At 39.2% G+C, this 16932-nt stretch overlaps 1 protein-coding gene across 4 annotated transcripts in view; it reads left to right on the top strand.

The window, feature by feature from the left end:
* The window catches only part of LOC147164657 (neuropilin-2-like), a 92353-nt gene extending 79562 nt beyond the window's left edge, over positions 1-12791 (top strand). For 2 of the 4 annotated variants that reach the window (XM_086090969.1, XM_086090971.1), the window contains exons 17-18: positions 9169-9228; positions 11470-12791. In XM_086090969.1, coding sequence (XP_085947095.1) covers positions 9169-9228; positions 11470-11798 — 389 coding nt within the window. In that variant the 3' untranslated portion in view covers positions 11799-12791. Of the gene's footprint in view, positions 1-2629; positions 8910-9168; positions 9229-11469 lie in introns of those variants that run through there. The other 2 variants (XM_086090972.1, XM_086090970.1) reach the window with 2 other exon arrangements.
* The last annotated feature ends 4141 nt before the right edge of the window (positions 12792-16932 follow it).

Below are 16932 nucleotides of genomic sequence, written 5' to 3' on the forward strand. Positions count from 1 at the left end.
CATGACAGAAAAAAAGGATCAACTTTTGGCCTCACTGAGGAACGTCAGGATGTTTTCACCGTGCCGATGTCTAAACTCGGCAGGAGTGTCTTGAAGAGAAGCAAACAAAACGCCATTACTGTTTTTTACGCGCTGGCTTTTGTGAGAAAAGATGAGACGCATTGTTTGACTGCTGTCAGCATGGAAGGGTTTTGTTCCATTCCTATAAATATTCAAAACAAAGGAGGAACTACAATCAAGACTGCTCCCTCAGATGGCCTATTCAGGCTTATTAGCTCTTAATCAGATTATAAAACTTTAAACAGGAAATGTGCTCTGCTTTTCATAATAAATCAATATTTTCTTTGGGTTGGAAGTATTTGCATTTCATTTGGACTCTAGATTTAATGAATGTACAGCCTCAAAAGCATGATGGAAATTTTGTGGAAGATTTTTTTTTTAAGTGTACATTATGTATGTTCTTGATTGATAACTGTATTCCTTTATTTTTCTCTCAGCTTTTCAAAATGTGAGTGATTGAGAATTAATGTGACAGTTAGATCGTGATTGCCTGAGCGCTAATTATGTTCACATACAATAGCAACCATAAATTTGAGCTCATTATAGAAAAATCTGTTCAGAAAAACACTCCCCAGTGTCAAACAGCGAAGGTGTTAATTTGTACTGCACTCATTTTCACTTGACAAAAGATTGAAGACAAACGTTTGGATGCAAAATGGAGCTAGTCTTGGACACATTTTTACACATTTTCTCCCTCAAACTCTGCTCCCATTTCCGCCCAAAGCTGCATTTTTTGTTAATGCCGCCATATAACGCTCTCCTTCATCTGCCCAAATCCAAAAGTCACAGAGCTGAACGCATGGCATGAGCATTTGCACGTCAATGTGTGGCGATGCTTTGGCTGTTTGCATCATCCAAAACATTCTGATGAAAAGAAGCGGAAAATGAATCATTTATGTGTAAACACCTTGCTTGTAGGATGAACACGATTTCTTTGCATTTGCATTTCTTTGCATATGACGACTGCAGAGAATACCTAACGTTATTAGGCACGTTCATCACTGCTACATTTCTGCTCACCACTGCAATTACTGACCATTCGACACACCAATTTTGAAAGAACACCAACACATTGGAGCACTTAGTAAAAACACATTTTTAAATGAGCACAAGGAAAGTAACTGTTCCTAATATATTCCAAACTTGGCAGCTCCGCCTCTGTACTCTACTGGAAACAAATTCAGAATACAAATACATGCATGACCCACCAGTTGAGAACCACCATATCAATATCAGAAACTATTGTGAATTTGTGAGTCCTTCCCCAAACGAAATAGAGGTTGTAGTACCAAGACTGACCTGTGAGAGGCAATATTGTGCCATAGGGCATCCTAGCCTGCCAGAACATACAAAGAAGAGAGACTACTGAGTAGCAGAAGTAATAGAAGAAGCTAAGCTAACTATTAGCACTTACTACATTTATTTATTTATGTAATTACTACATTACAGTTAGCTTATCAGCAAACTCTACTCCTCGTCATTTTATTGTGCGAATGACTTTCTCTCAACACAGTTTTTTTTATTTGTGTACTAACTGACTATCATTCAGTTTCACGTTACAGTCACAGAGTTGGTGGCTTGGCTGGACTCAATTTTAACCACAAACATACGAATGACGCGTGATTGTTCACTCTAAAAACAGTTGGTTCAAAAATAACCCAATTATGGGTAAAACAAAAATGGACAGACCCTCTACACGGGTCAATTTGACCCAACATTGGGTCAATAATTGGTCATATTGTATAAAACAACCCAGAAAGTTGGGTGCAAAAACACACACACACACACACACACAAAGTGTAGAGGATCTCACCCAACTTTCGGTATTTTTTTGTTTTGTTTTTGTTTTTATTTATTTATTTATTGTTATATTTTTTCTATTTTTTTCGTTTTTATTTGTATTAATTTATTTATTTATTCATTTGGGGGGGGCGCAATTTGACCCCCCCCCCCCCAAATTTTTTTAAATATTTTTTTATAAAACAACTCAGAAAGTTGGGTCAAATTGACCCATAAAGTGGGTCGGTTCATTTTTTATCCATAATTGTGTTACTTCTGGCCCAACTGTTTTTAGCGTGTAAATATCGACCAGGTTTTTAACATACACGATTGTTGGCGTCAACACTTTTCAAAACAGATTTTGGGATATTTTAGTGTATCACTCGGCATAATTTTTTAGAGACATCCGATAATCATCTGAGTTTTGGTGTAATTGTAGCCTGCTTTAGACCTTCTAACATGTACAGCAAACATCGCAATGAAGTAGACAAGACACAAAATAAATACGTCGATCAAAAATGTAGACAAGAGACCGCACAAGCACTTTGATACTAAGAGATACAAATGAATCCAAACTTGCATGCAAGGAGACATGTCACATACAACCTGATGGCATCATGCAACAATACAACATAAGGCATGTCATGGTTGCTAAGTTCCCATTTGACACCTAAGAAGAGTTTTACTTATCAACCAATCAATAAAGCTTTTAACCCCCCAGCAGTGTCGTCTGCATGTCTGCCTTCCACCATCACTGTCCCAACCAGTAATGTGTCCTCCTGCCCCCCAGGGGGCGCCATGTCTGGGATGGAGCCCACTGTAGACACAGTGGCGGTGCAGACCTTTGCTGCCCACTGGTACTACCTGTTAGCGGGAGTGGGCGCCCTCCTTCTGCTGCTTACTGTAATTGCGCTGGTGGTCTTGTGCTGCTGTCGGCACCGCTGGGGGTCCACCAAGACCAGCGGTAGCCACCATCATTCGGTGATGTACCACAACAGTCAACATCTAAACCACCCAAACTGCTTCTACAACCAAAACTCCAGCTGTAACCTCAGTCATAACGGCAAGCAGAACCCGCCCCAACCGCAAAGCGAGACCACGTTGGTCATCGGAAAGGACAAAGACGACTGCTGTGATTCCCAGTGTTGAAATCTGGACTGCCTGAGAATTTTTGCGTATTTCGAAAGGGCATGAGGACTTCCTGAGTGGTCATTTCCATAATCAAAGACACATAACGGAGCGATCAGGATGCATCTTGGTTTCCACTTCCTGCTTGGGATGAGAGAAGAACAATTCACACTGTGACCGTTGCCGGACTTGAGGTGACTTTTAATGACCACTTCCAGTGAGAGCATCTATTGACCATCCTGGCCTTGAGCGACTGTACATCAGCCTGAAATGGAGCACACCAGGGGACACGTTTTATTGAGTGTTTTTCTTCTTCAGTGGAATTCAGAGCAGGATACGTCTGTCTGCTCCCCTCTGATCTGTAGCATGACACCTAATAACCTGTTCAGGTTTCATGTACTACATGGAAATATTTTCACTTTTTTTTTTCTTGGGGATGAGAGGAAGCTGGTGTTTGTGTCCATCAGCGTTTGAGAGACAAAAAAAAAGGAAAACAAATCTGAGCAGACTTTTCAGCAGTTAATGATGACATTGTCAAGTATGTTGTTCATTTGGTCTGTCGCTGTAAAAGTCCATGTTTGTTTTTGTGCTCAGAGGTGGCAAATCTAGGTCCAGGAAGTGTCCCAGTTTGGCTTTAGCCCCTGATGCTAGCTAGCTAGCAAGCGCCCTAGCAGGTAAACAAGCACCATAGGAGCTAGCTAGCTAGCACCTGGGGCTAAAGCCAAACTGTGGCAGGGTTTTTACTTTCTGGATCTGGATTTGCCACCTCTGTTTGAGTTTGAGGCTCATTATTGTCATTTAGCTCATTCACGACAGTTGAAATAGATTTTTGACGTCTGTAGCCGTCAATGGCAGTGAATGAGTTAGATGGGAAACCGTGTCTCATATTATGTCCATTTTATTTATTTATTTAGTTTGTTTATTTGTTTTTTGACTTTCTTCAGGCCTCTGATTGGCTAAACCGGTACTACTACCTGTTGCTTTGGTTTGACAGCCTCCAAATGCGTGTGGACACAAATTTTATTTTAATACCACACTGGTTTGGACTACAATTATGGAGGTGGGGTGGACATGTAAATGTGGACATATCTGAAGAGAAACACACCTGGCAACAAAATGTCCAGCGCATATGCACGGCGAACACATGACAAACACACAGCCTCGATATGCGTTCTTACATGATTAAAAAAATATATATATATATACAAACTTATTGATGTCTAAAAAGTTGTGCCTCGGTGTTTGACAAACGTTTGCTTGAATCGTTTGGCTGACTTAACGCCCGCCTCTGCATCTTTGTATGTTGTTTGATTGAAATCGGATACATCTTTGACTATTGTGAGGCTGCAGGCATAAATGTACACGTTGTTGTTGGTGTCCGCTTGATTGATTGGTTGCTAAAGGGCAAAAACGTTTTGCTTTTTATTCATTAGATGAGACCAAGCCTACGCTGTGACCTTTGTACTCACAACGCCGTTAAGCCTTTATCGTCTAACTTTGTTGATGCCTTTTATTATCATATTTTTTCTACAGATTACATTAGATTAACTTCTGCACTTTTTTTTAGCTTCTCAATTGTTATGGTATGAAGTTACCTTGTTGGGGTGATTTGGTGCCACTCTTCACGTCCTTTCTCAAAGATACATGAAAAAGTTAAATACTTATATAAAATGACAGAGCTAACCTACAACAAATATCTTGTAATTTAGGTCTCAATTATTGTCTAAATTTGAAGAACAACAGAATTGTTGTGTGAATGTCACACATGTGACGGGATAAATGACCCTTTGTGTGTTTTACAATTTATTGACATTTTCAATCACATTTCTGCACTAGAGTCACACGCACGCTTTGATCATTTTTCCGCTGATTTGGATACGTTTCATTTAAAAATCAAAATACAGTGTTATTATGATTGATTGTGCATGAAGCTTCACAATGCTCTTTTTATGTGCCTAAGCTATCATCTATAGCAGTGGTGTCCAAACTACAGCCCGGGGGCCATTTGCGGCCCGCCCTCCATTTTTCAGTGGCCCACGACAAATGCAAAAAATGGCATTTGACATAGTGAAAATAAAAATAATAAAAGAAAATTACAATTTTGGGGGAGGTAGTCAAAGTAAGAAGGGAGGGTGTCGGAAAAATAGGTGGCACTATTACAAAGAAATTGGTTTATATACTTAAGCTTTTTTTTTTCTAGATATGCAAAACCACATATACAATATTTGTACAATTGTTTAGGACTAAACACAATTTCTCTTCATAACATTACGCGGCCCTCAAACAAAAACGTTTGGACACCCCTGATCTATAGAGTCTTAAAAGGCTTTAGTTGATGTCAAAGATTGAAATCTAATGTCCTTCCTTCACCTTCTTCATCCTACTTTTTTTTTTTTTTTTTATGTTTATATCGAAAGTTGTTGTTTGTGGGGTTTCAGGACTTTCCATCTGCACACCATTTCGCCTTGTGTTTTCTCCCCACATCATTATGTTCATGCTTGAATCCCTTGGCCTTTTTATTAAACCCTCCTTGTTCTTATTCCGCTCCTTCCCCCTCGTGCTGCAAATCCTTCCCGTATAAAACACAGGAGAGAAAATGAGAGGCAAAAAAATCTCTCCGCAGCGAAGGGCCCATTAAGAGAGATGGCTTTTCCTCCAAAGAATGGGCCCAGAGATGGAGGTAGATGAAAGCAGAAGAGAAACTGCTCTTTGTGCTTTCTAAAGATAGACTTTTTTTTTCCTTTTCAATTTTTTATGGAGAGGAGGGCTAACAGGGAGGCAGGTTGAGGTTTGGACTGACGGAAGGAAAGAGCTGGAAAAAGAGGGCCGCTTGTTTGAAACACAAAAGCCCATAAAAAAAAAAGGGACACACACTGTCCACTCTCCGGCAACACACCGCAGCCATTAAATCTATCTCATTAAATCAAGATTTTACACAGTGCCACACTCAATCTGCGGATCCTGCTTAGGCCAGTCCATCTCATAAAAATGCTCTTTTGTGCTTGACTCAACATGCATTTGAGTTATTTGGTATTTTCGGCCATGTTAGCCAGCATCCTTTCAGATTGCTCCATCGACCCGCCAATGATTTACACATAATATAGCCTTCCAGCAGCCCCATGCCATAACCCGATCAATAATGCTCTGAAATTCAAATGGAGGAATGATATATGGTCCATATTTATGTTGCCTTAGCCGTGCAGTTTTCTCTTTCCTGCGTCCGACTTTTTTTTGCAAGCTTTAGCAAATGTGCTGCCATTTTTCTACGCTTTTAAATCAATCTTGCCTTTTTTTCGACCACTTTGAAGTGGCTTTAATATTTCTCATTTGGTAATGGAGCTGATTGCCTTTATTACAAACAAAAAAAAAAGAAAAAAAGAAGCAGTAAGCATTTGCGACCCTTCAAGCAGTCGAGTTACCTTCCAGTTCATCCATTGCACGATGCCAAACAGCCATTTGCTGGATAAAAGTTCTCATCTTATTCTATTATTCTGTCTTGACTAATTGGAGCTGCAGGGAGGTTTCATCTTCTTCCCACCGCTGTGCAGAGTGCGCTCAGGGTGCAAGGAAGCCTGCGGGCTTTTAAAAAGCCATCATTAGCGAGCATTCAACAGTCGCCCAAAGTGTGTCCGAACAGCTTCGCTTTTTAATTTGACTGTAACACGATTGTATTACGACTACTGCACCTACGTTTCAATGTGCTCTCGATTATATAAGGTAGTCCTCCCTCAATTTGTGTGAACAATGCTGAAGAAACAACTTGTAAAAGAAAGTACAGAAATATTCCATCCAATCAATACAACTAAACACAGTTAAAAGATATGTCATTAATGAAAACATTATATTTAATCATGTGTTGTCAACATTATAATGATCTTTTATTTCTTCACTGCATTGTGCACTTTTGCGTTTTAACTTCACTTGTTAGCGCTGCACTTTGTTGCCTCTTCCTGTGAGAGTCATTTTTTGACATTTGGGAAGTTTTAAGAGTGTGGATGTGTTTTTGGTATTAGGCATGCCTATCTGAGCCTTTTCTTCATTATTGGAAGTTCACATTTGGTGAAATGATTCATCCATGTTGCCTCAATGTCTTAACTGAATGTTTTCTTGCCTTCATCTGGATATTTTTTTATTTCTCAGTCCCACCAAATAATGTCACTTATACTTAGTGGGATTGTTAATACAATTATCTCTTCTTCTTTTTTTTCCTTTTTCTTTTTGAATGGACAGATGTTACAGGTAATTTGCACACAAGGTTAAGAAAAAAAACGCCAACATTTCAAAAATATATATTTTGATAATTAATTTTCCTTTTTAAGTGTATTTTAAAAATTAATATACAATATAATGTAACCTAATATAGCCTATAATAATATAAAATGTATTTTATATAATGGGCTACAGTATATTTTATATTAGTTATAAAATGTCATATAATAATATAATATACTGTATAATAATTTTGTATAATAAATATTGTTGAATGTACTTTTTTTTAAAGACAGGTATGTTTATTTATTTTTTAATGCATTAACTAATCATTTAAGGAGATAAATTATTAGAAAATGAATATGTGCATTTACGATTGTAGGCTACACTCTAAAAACAGATGGGTCAAAAATAACCCAACTATGGGTCGAAAATGGACCGATCCTCTACTTGGGTCAATTTGACCCAACTTTGAGTCAAGAAATGGGTCTTTCAGCGTAAAACAACTCATAAATATTGGTCAGATCTTTTACTTGGGTCAGAAATATGGGTCGTGTTGTATAAAACAACCCAGAAAGTTGGGTCAAAGTGACCCATAAAGTCAATTTTTAATCCATAATTGGGTTACTCAACTGTTTTAGAGTGTAAATTAATGCAACAACTTTTAAAGTACTCTTGATGAAGTGTAAATTAAAAGGTGAGCTGGAATGGACAAATTGACTGACCCAACTTTTTGATTACCCATAAAACATTGTTGTTTTGTACAAAGCAACCCAAAAATGTGTCTCTTTTTGATCCAATTTGGGTTGGTTTGTTTTTTTACCCAGCTGTTTAATTTAATTAATTTAGTTGAGTTGCACAGTTTAATTCCACAATTAACTGTACATTGATCATGTAAGTTCACAATTCATTTTCTTTTAGGGTAAGCGTGTTAAATGAGCAAGCAGGAAAAGCAAAGCTCATATGAAGACTACACGTCATAAAAGACATTTATACGGTTTATCTTAACAATTAGATGAACTGTGTTTGTTTTTTTGTGTATGGACAAAGAACTTCTTTTGAATATATGAGTTGCATTTTTTCAAGAGCCTCAAAAAGACAAGTTGAGATGATTATTGAAACTAAGCAGGGATGGATTGAAAGGGGTAAATACGGCAGCATACTTGAGCTAACACGTTCATCAGTGGCCTCGAGAATGGTGCTCCTCTGTTTACTGCTCTCGCTCTCCACAGCTAACGAGACTTTATTAACGTCTTTTTGATTTCCTGCTTTGCGCCAATCCATTTGCACTCTCCCACTTGAAGGAAGCCGCTGAAATGCAATTGTATACAAATCCTGAGTTTGAATACAAGACGTCAGATTAGAAATGGGCTTTGGTTGTTTTTCCATCAATTAACATTTTTGTCATTTTGTTTGCTTAATGAGGTAGTAGTGAGGAATGTTACAAGTTTTTACATATTGATGAAACTGTTTTTCCTTTTGGTTGTCTTAACGGGGAAATGTTTTATTGTTAATTATATTTATTTAATGCCTCATAATCAAAAGGGATCTTTTGATTATCTATTTGGCTTGTCAATGATGCGGCACTCTTTTTTTTTTTTTTTTTGGTGTTATTTGACTTTCCTTAAAACTGAAGTACAAGTGAGCTTTAAAGCTGCCTCACAACTATGCTTGTGTTGAGATTCATGTCTGCGTGAAGGTAATAAAAGTCATATTTTTCTATTAAAGTATTTTCTGGTTGCGTGTTTGTTATTCGTAAGAATGGAGAGCGGCGCTTATCACACAATGAAACGCGTTTGCTATATTGTGGGTAATGTTTGCTAATCGCGGCCGCTGTTATTCCCATGACACACTGAGCACATTCCACCTAATCTAATCTCGTCCCTTTGCCTTCTCGGAATGGCATCAATAAAAGTTACTTGGGCGATGATACGCATCTTTTATGCTGCCTCTCAAAATGATAGGACTGCTCTCTCTTGTGTGTTGGTACAGATCCCAGGCCGATAGATTTCGGGAAAGATCCCGACTTCAACAAGCCCTCCGTGAATGAAGGTGAGCTTTTTTTTCAAGTGCGCCGTTCTCCGCCTCAGGCCATACAAGCTGTTTTAAGTCAAAGCTACAGAGCGGAGCGGGCCGACACTCGCCCGTGGCTCTGCCTTCAGTCCGCGACAAGAAAGAAAGACGAGTGACAGACTGACAGACAGATTGACGGCGAATGAATGTGAGAGTGTGACAGTGCGCATCAAGTGTGTGTTTCGTGACAGGCTCATCCTACTCGCGCTCACATCCACTGTGCGCATCTGTCAACTACCTGTATGTGGCTGAATTGTCCGCGTCACAGCAGTTTTCTGTATGCGCAAGTAATTTCTAGCATGTGCTCAATTTGGCAACAAATGACAATATGTGTGTGTGTGCAAAGATACACACATAAATGTCTTTGTGGTTGTGAAAAACTGAGATTAAAAACAAAAGAAAGTGTTCCAGGTGGATCCGACATACTAATCCATTCTTTGTCCCCATTATCAGAGACGGGGGTTTTCTTGAGTCATATGACTTTAACTCGAGTCGATTTGAGTCACTTGACTTTGACTTGAACTCGTCACTTTGCTTACATTTAATTTAAAAAATATTCTTCTTTTTTTAAAATGCGGTACGCCTTTTGTTTTTGTGCATGTGTGTGTCATACGCACCTAGCTATGCTAGCTATGAGGCTATCCTATGAGAAAATGGCTGAGATTGCCTCATTAAGAACAAAAAAAAAAAGGTGTTGCGTTCCAAAGATGAATGCATTCAAATTCAATGATTATTTCTTAGGTGAAAAAGGACAATAGGAACATTTAAGGTTTGCAAATCAAAGATAAGAAACACAACATCAATGTTTACCTTCATCTGCCAGACGCAGGTATGCTAGCTGTGTGCTAGATTAGCTTGACAGTTTAGCTTACCAGTAGCTGATTAAATATAAACTAACCTATTTAACTGAGAAGACAATAAAGTGATAGATTAGACACTGTTGTCTCGAATTCTTACCATTAAAAAAGCAATCTTGGTATAAGCATAGAAATGTATACACTCCACATTGATGTGCTTTAGTAGACATCCGCCATATTTGATGTGGCACTGTCCCCGCAAACCAATGCAAGTCAACTTGACTGAACCTTATAAATGCCAACCTAAAAAGTTGAATGCCTCCGGACGGAGTATAAGTCACATTTTGGGAGGGAAATTTATTTTACAAAAACCAAGAACCTGTAATGGAAAAATGACTAATAAGAAAGGTCAGTGCACTCAGGCCCACCACACACTGAGCAAATGCGCCCAAACTGAACAATCGCCAACTAATAAGTTGACAACACACTGCATGACAGTCATGTGACGTCACAAAACTGCCACACCAGCTTTAATGAATTGTTTGTTCTTTTAGTTTGTAATTGCACACAACTGCCCATCACCTTATTCTGTGTCTCGAAGTACTTTTTAACATCTTCTATCAAACCCTGTAATTACATTACAGTAGGGTTGTAAATTGGCTTCTTCATTGCATATACATTCATTAAGCAGATTAGCACAAATGCTTGTTGCTAGCAGGGAGCACCTTTATGGTACTTCATTTGAAGTTTATTACTCAGAAGCCGGCTTCAAAGTAATGTCTCTGCCGCTGCACATTCCAACTAAAGCAATCGACATATTGCATTGTTGCACGATTAGCCCTGAGTGGCTGAGACGATTTATTGTAATAACACTTCTCAACCGTAGAAACAACTGGACACATCATCTGGACAAGTTCAGAGTCAATATTTATTATTTTATTTTTTTATTTTTATATTATTATTATTTTTATATATCTTTTTATGTTTTTATTTTATTTATATATATTTTTTTCATTATTATTTTTTATTTTTTTATGATCATAGTCATGTTCAGTGATGCTAATTATTAAATGTGTGTGCACGTGCAAATATCTACAGACGTCTTTTGCAAGTCAAACGAGTTTGGCTCTGACTAACCAATCAGAGGACGGAAAAATGCTGACATCATTGAGGGGCCCGTGCTGTGGCCCCTTTGAGGATGAATTTCAAATCTGATTGCTTAAAGGCACCATTGCTAATATAGCTGAAGTTGCATGGGTTAGCACAAACTGATTCTGAAGGCCTTGGGCAGATTAGATGGACATGGCAACACATCCAGGCTGAAATCTGATTGGACAAAAGCAGCCAGGCAAGAGAAATGCTATGAAATCAATTATTACAATCCTGATACCTGATGTTTTGATTTTTTTTTCTCCCCCTGCAGAATATTTATTTCCCGGGTGGCCCGCCTCCTTCTCCACCCCGGCCTCGGCCAACGCGGACCCCTCGTCCGTCACCCTCGTGTCCGAGCGGGACAAGGACACCACCTGGCTGTACACGCTGGACCCCATCCTGCTCACCATCATCGTGATGAGCTCCCTGGGCGTCCTGCTGGGCGCCGTGTGCGCCGGACTGCTGCTCTACTGCACGTGCTCGTACGGCGGCCTGTCGTCGCGCTCCTCCACCACGCTGGAGAACTACAACTTCGAGCTGTACGACGGCATCAAGCACAAAGTCAAGATCAACCAGCAGAGGTGCTGCTCGGAGGCCTGAGCGGGGCGCCCCGACGCCTCCCGCCACTCGGGTTCAGTACGGATGAAGAAAGGTGACAAGGAAGCGCTGTGTGTTTGATCTTGTGTGTGCCAGGAAAGAACTGCGATTGACCTTAAACGCTCTTGAGGCCGAACCTGAGGGTTTCAAATCTCCTCCGCCTGTAGGAGAGCGCCTGCTTGCTTCTGATGAATGAATGAAGGAATGAATATGACGTATCGTTGAATAATCACCCACTGGAAAGAAAGGAGGGAGAAAATGGACACGAGCACCTGCGACAATCTGAAGATTGAAGATCCAAAGGTGACGTGACGCTCCGTCTGAGTGGCTCCACCTTAGTACCAAATGAAGACGCAAAGCAAAGTCCAGTAAGGACAAAAAAGACGGCATGCTGAAAGCGAAAGTGCCCACTTTTGGAACTCTGTACACATCTTGCAAGGTGGCGACTGAAATCAACACATATCAAGCGAATGCCTTTCTCCTAAAGAACTTTCACAGATATCCAATGAAGAGACATGACTTTATCGGGAACATTTTTGTTTTTTGTTTTTTTTGTTTTTGTTCACTTTCCAGTATGAGTTCTGTATGTTTTCAATTCCATTAGCTTGCCATAGGCTTGTTTTTTCCGCCCTCGGTGTGCGCGTTGTGAAACCAGTGGCATAGAAGAGTAATGGTGACTGTTTTTGTTCCGTTTTAGGCTTGGAGGGAAAGATGGAGTTTGTAGAGCATTTTTAGAGTTTATTTAGCATTGTGTTGGAATTTCTTTGGTCTTAACTTGGCACATTTTCCATGACACTAAATGGAAACAGATGGAAAGTCTCAAATCGAACATGATGTTATGGAGTTGTGCTTTAGATTCTATAGTTTGTCTATATACGATATATACAGTATATGTATATTTTTGTTTTTCAGACAGTATGATGACACTGTGCGAACTAAATGTCAATGGTGGTTTTTATTGCAACCTATGGATTGCCAAAGAGCTGCGTGTCATTGCTTGGGGTGGGGGTGTGGGGGGGGGGGGGGTTGTTGGATGCCCCGGGAAGCAAAAGAGCGTCAAAAAGAGGGACGAGGAGGAGAACGGAAACTTTCTCGGACACACAATCGAGCCTTAAGCTAATTGCAGAAAACGCTGTATCGGAGGACAGCCATCATGGAGGGCCAGTGCTAAGTGGGGGTGCAAATGGACAGGAGGACGCTCACCCATTGACAGACGGAGAGATAATGTCATGTTTACGTGCAGGAGAAGAACATTTGTTGCTCATTAGCCTGCAGCACATATACATCCATTCTCATCTTCTTAAAATATTTCAAAGCTATTGTTTACTGTTAGCCATCAATTTGTTGTATACCGTATACAAACATAATAACAATATTAGTGAAACCCTAACCACAAGGTGCCCTGGGACAAAAATTAATTTTAAAATCCCAACTTCACACTCATTTTAACTAATTAATTTATTTGGTTTGAAAGGTTGTTTTGGGTCCTAACTTTAGTTAACTAAAATGCATGTACGGATTATTTCTATTTTATTAATTTTTTTGATTAAATAATGTGTAGATTTATTCATTGTGAATGATAAAATAAAACTATATAAAATATAAAAATATTTATAATGAAATAGTTAAGAATATTGAATTTATGAATAGGCATGAATTATTTTAATTTTTTTTTATTTGAACTTTTACATACATATTGTGTAGAACTTTTTTTTTTTTTGACCTGGCCCATTTGTCTTGAAAATAAAATGTCGCTCTGTTATGAGCTCTGACTGGGCTATGTCATTCGAACGTACTGCAAGTGGTTCCAATGTATTACAAAATCGTAAGCTTAATGCTAAAAAACGAAAAAAAATTCCCATAATGCCACGGGGTATGCAAGGTGGACAGGACGAAGCTCACCAACAGTGAAAATTAAGGAAATGTTTATCGAAAATGCTGCTAATTGAATGCTGTTTTCTGCGCCATTTATTTTAAAGCGGGGGGGGGGGGGGGTTGGCTGTTGCGCACACTTGCGCATATGAGATAACAAAATTATGATTATTAGCATTGAGAAAATAATGCTATGTTTTTAGCATTTAGCCTACATTTCCAAATGACTCAATACGTTCAAACAACATAGCCCAGTCAAAGCGATTTTACTCGACGTCGTCCGTACTTCCCAATACGAATCGAATTACACGATCACAACATATTGGGGGGTATTCTGTACATGTAAACACATCCAGTAATATCCTGGGGGGAAGGGGGGGGGGGGCACGTGCAAAATAAATTGGCAAGTGAGGAGGAGGACGTCCGCTCAACCGCAGCAAAAGAGGATTAAGACAGGAATCTTCTGTTTTTTTCCCATTGGTAACATGCTAATTAGCTATTCCGAAGCTAAAGTGTCCAGCGACACGCATGCAGAAAGATGGCGCAAGTGTGTTTATTGGACTGCTTTCCAAGTGCCTTGGAGCATACATGATCTCTCTCCTCTCTCCTCTCTCTCTCTCGTTACATGACTCATGATGGAATATGTAAATGTGAAGAGCAACAGTTTTCTCTCTGGGTTGCCAGATTTATTACCTCCTCTGTCTCGATGGACACACGCGGCACTGGCCAGATAACGCAAACCCTTGTTTGTACAATTTGTACAGAGAAATGTCTTTTTTAATGTTATTATTATTTAATAAAGGCTAAACAACTCCAGGTGGGAGTCAGAGTCATCATTGTCGAGGGGGTAAGCAAATGTGCAATTGCGTTGAGATGTCATATAACTTGTGTTTGTGCGAGAGAAAGAGAGAGTTTTGAGTAGGGAATTATTTTGCATGTGAGAGGTGTTTTGTATTATTTGTGAGGGTTTTTTTTCAGTGTCAAGCTTTTTGTGACAGTTTTCTTCATAGTGTGAGTTTGTTGTGTGAGAGGTTTCTAAAGTTGTGTGCATGTGTGAGAGAGTTTTGGTTAGTGAGAGGTTTTTGGTGCATGTGCGTGATGATGTTAGATGTTTTGGGTCTAAATTTTAATTTTGTTGCATATGAGAGTTTTTTTGGTGTGTGTGAATTTAAGATTTTTTGGGGGTGTAAATGAGAATTATTTGTGTGTGAGCAGTTTTGATGGGTGTGAGATGTTTTGTGTCATGTGAGTGAGTGAGTTATTTGATGGGTGTGGGAGGGTTTTCTTTGCAACTGTGAGTTAGTTTTATTTGTTGTGTGAGAGGTTTTTGGTGCATGTGTGAGTTTTTTTTGTGCTTGTGTGTGATACTTTATGGTGAGTGTGGAAAGTTTCAGGGTATGAGTTGGAATGTTTGTAATGTGTGAGTGTTTTTGATGTGTGAGGCCACACCAGTCCACACATCGTATCAAAGCCAAAAGGTAAGCATAGCTGCATTTAATTGGTTTCAATGATTAGCATGAGCTAACAGCGTTAGCAAGTGACACATTATTGGTGCTTGATGAATTTCTGATTAAACCGCTGATAAATTTTCAGATTAATCAGAAATAAATAAATAAATGGGAATATTTTCAGAATGTTACGTGTACTTATTTGCAACAAGGAGTTATGACATATCACTTATGACAAAAGTTCCTTCAAATGTGTTTTTATTTCACACACTTAGGATGACTTAAATCAAAGAAAATGTGTCTTTTACACGGTTCTGCCTTCCTAAAAATGATCAGAGCAAATAAAGTTATTTGCCACAACACTGTAATTAGATAAATTGCCTTTCACAAACACGTACATAAAAATTTACAGAAATTAATCCAGACATCTATAATAGGTAATGGTGCGTTGCCACTGCAACAGAAGAGACGCTGCTCTGCGTTTATCAGCCCGTGACTAATAACCAAATGATTTGGAAGCTTTTATTTGAAGGCACAATCATTACACATTGTTGCAGCGCTACAAAAGGGATTGTTTATTTTTTAATATACAGCGAATGCATGTCCCCAATCAACTGTCCCATTTTGAACATACTTTATAATTAACTGGCTGCGACCGCTCTCGGTATATGTGAGTGTGTGTTTTTGTGTCAAAGTTTGGTTCAAGCCCGCTAATTAGCTTCCAAGGCCATTATCACTGATCTCTCACTGCATCAGCATTTTACACTTCTCTTTCTTCTTCGTCTTCTTCTTCTTGTTCATTTCATCACTCCTTAATTATTCATCACTCCTTCATTTCTCCGTTTCCTCTTCCTTAGGTGACTGGCCTCATTCTCACGCTTCCCCTGACAGAAAAACACACTAATCTACACCCAGGTGTTGAAAAACACACACGCGCACGCACACTATGCAAACACCGGGAGCGGAAACATGTCAATGAAGGTCTCTCGAGGTTGTCGTTTGCTGAAAGTGTAACCTACTAACACCAATTTTAACTCTACTTGTAAGCACTAATCATTGAGCACAGGCACGCACGCGCGCACACACACACACACACGCACACGCACACCGATTTCTTTGTGCTGGGGTTCTCAAACTTTCTAGGTCAGGAGGAGAGATTTTTTTTCTTCGAAGGACCCCCCCCCCCCCCCCCCCCCCCCTTACCCCCCATCATAATCCTATTCCTAACAAAGATAGTGTAACGGGAAGCCACTTCATACCATAGGAATTATTTGTTTTCAGAAAGTTTCTAATTAAATATTTCCATTTTGTCAGTTGTGCCGGGAGTAATACTACTATTTAAATCGTTTTGCATTGTCGGGAGCTAGTCATTTTATTTTTTTCCCCTAAAGCTAAGGTAGGAAGTAGTAATTGGTTTATTAGGTTAGTTTTGTTGGCATATCGGTCTCCATTTGTTGATATTCACTTTAAAAAATAATAATAATACCAATAATACAGTTTTTGCCCATTGCTTGAACACTATAGACACATGCTTAAACCAAAGTAACATAACTTGAAGTTGTTGTCACAATACCTTCAACAAAGTGTGACAATATCTTAAACAAAAGTGCTGCTTTACGCTTTAGTTGCTGGGGACGTTTAACGGCTGTAATGTATATGTCAAGTCTGAAGTGGCGCTGTAGCACAGTTATAGGGAGTTAACGGAAAGCGTAGAAGAAGAATCAGCGAAGAAGACGAACTTTTTTCCCCCTAACTTTATTGCAATCTACAGAAAAAACACGGCTTTGCGTGTATCAAAACAACGTGAAAAAAGACGA

Source organism: Leptonotus elevatus, chromosome 12 (assembly GCF_054856555.1).
Source record: "Leptonotus elevatus isolate MCC_2025b chromosome 12, RoL_Lele_1.0, whole genome shotgun sequence".
Lineage (NCBI taxonomy): Eukaryota > Metazoa > Chordata > Actinopteri > Syngnathiformes > Syngnathidae > Leptonotus > Leptonotus elevatus.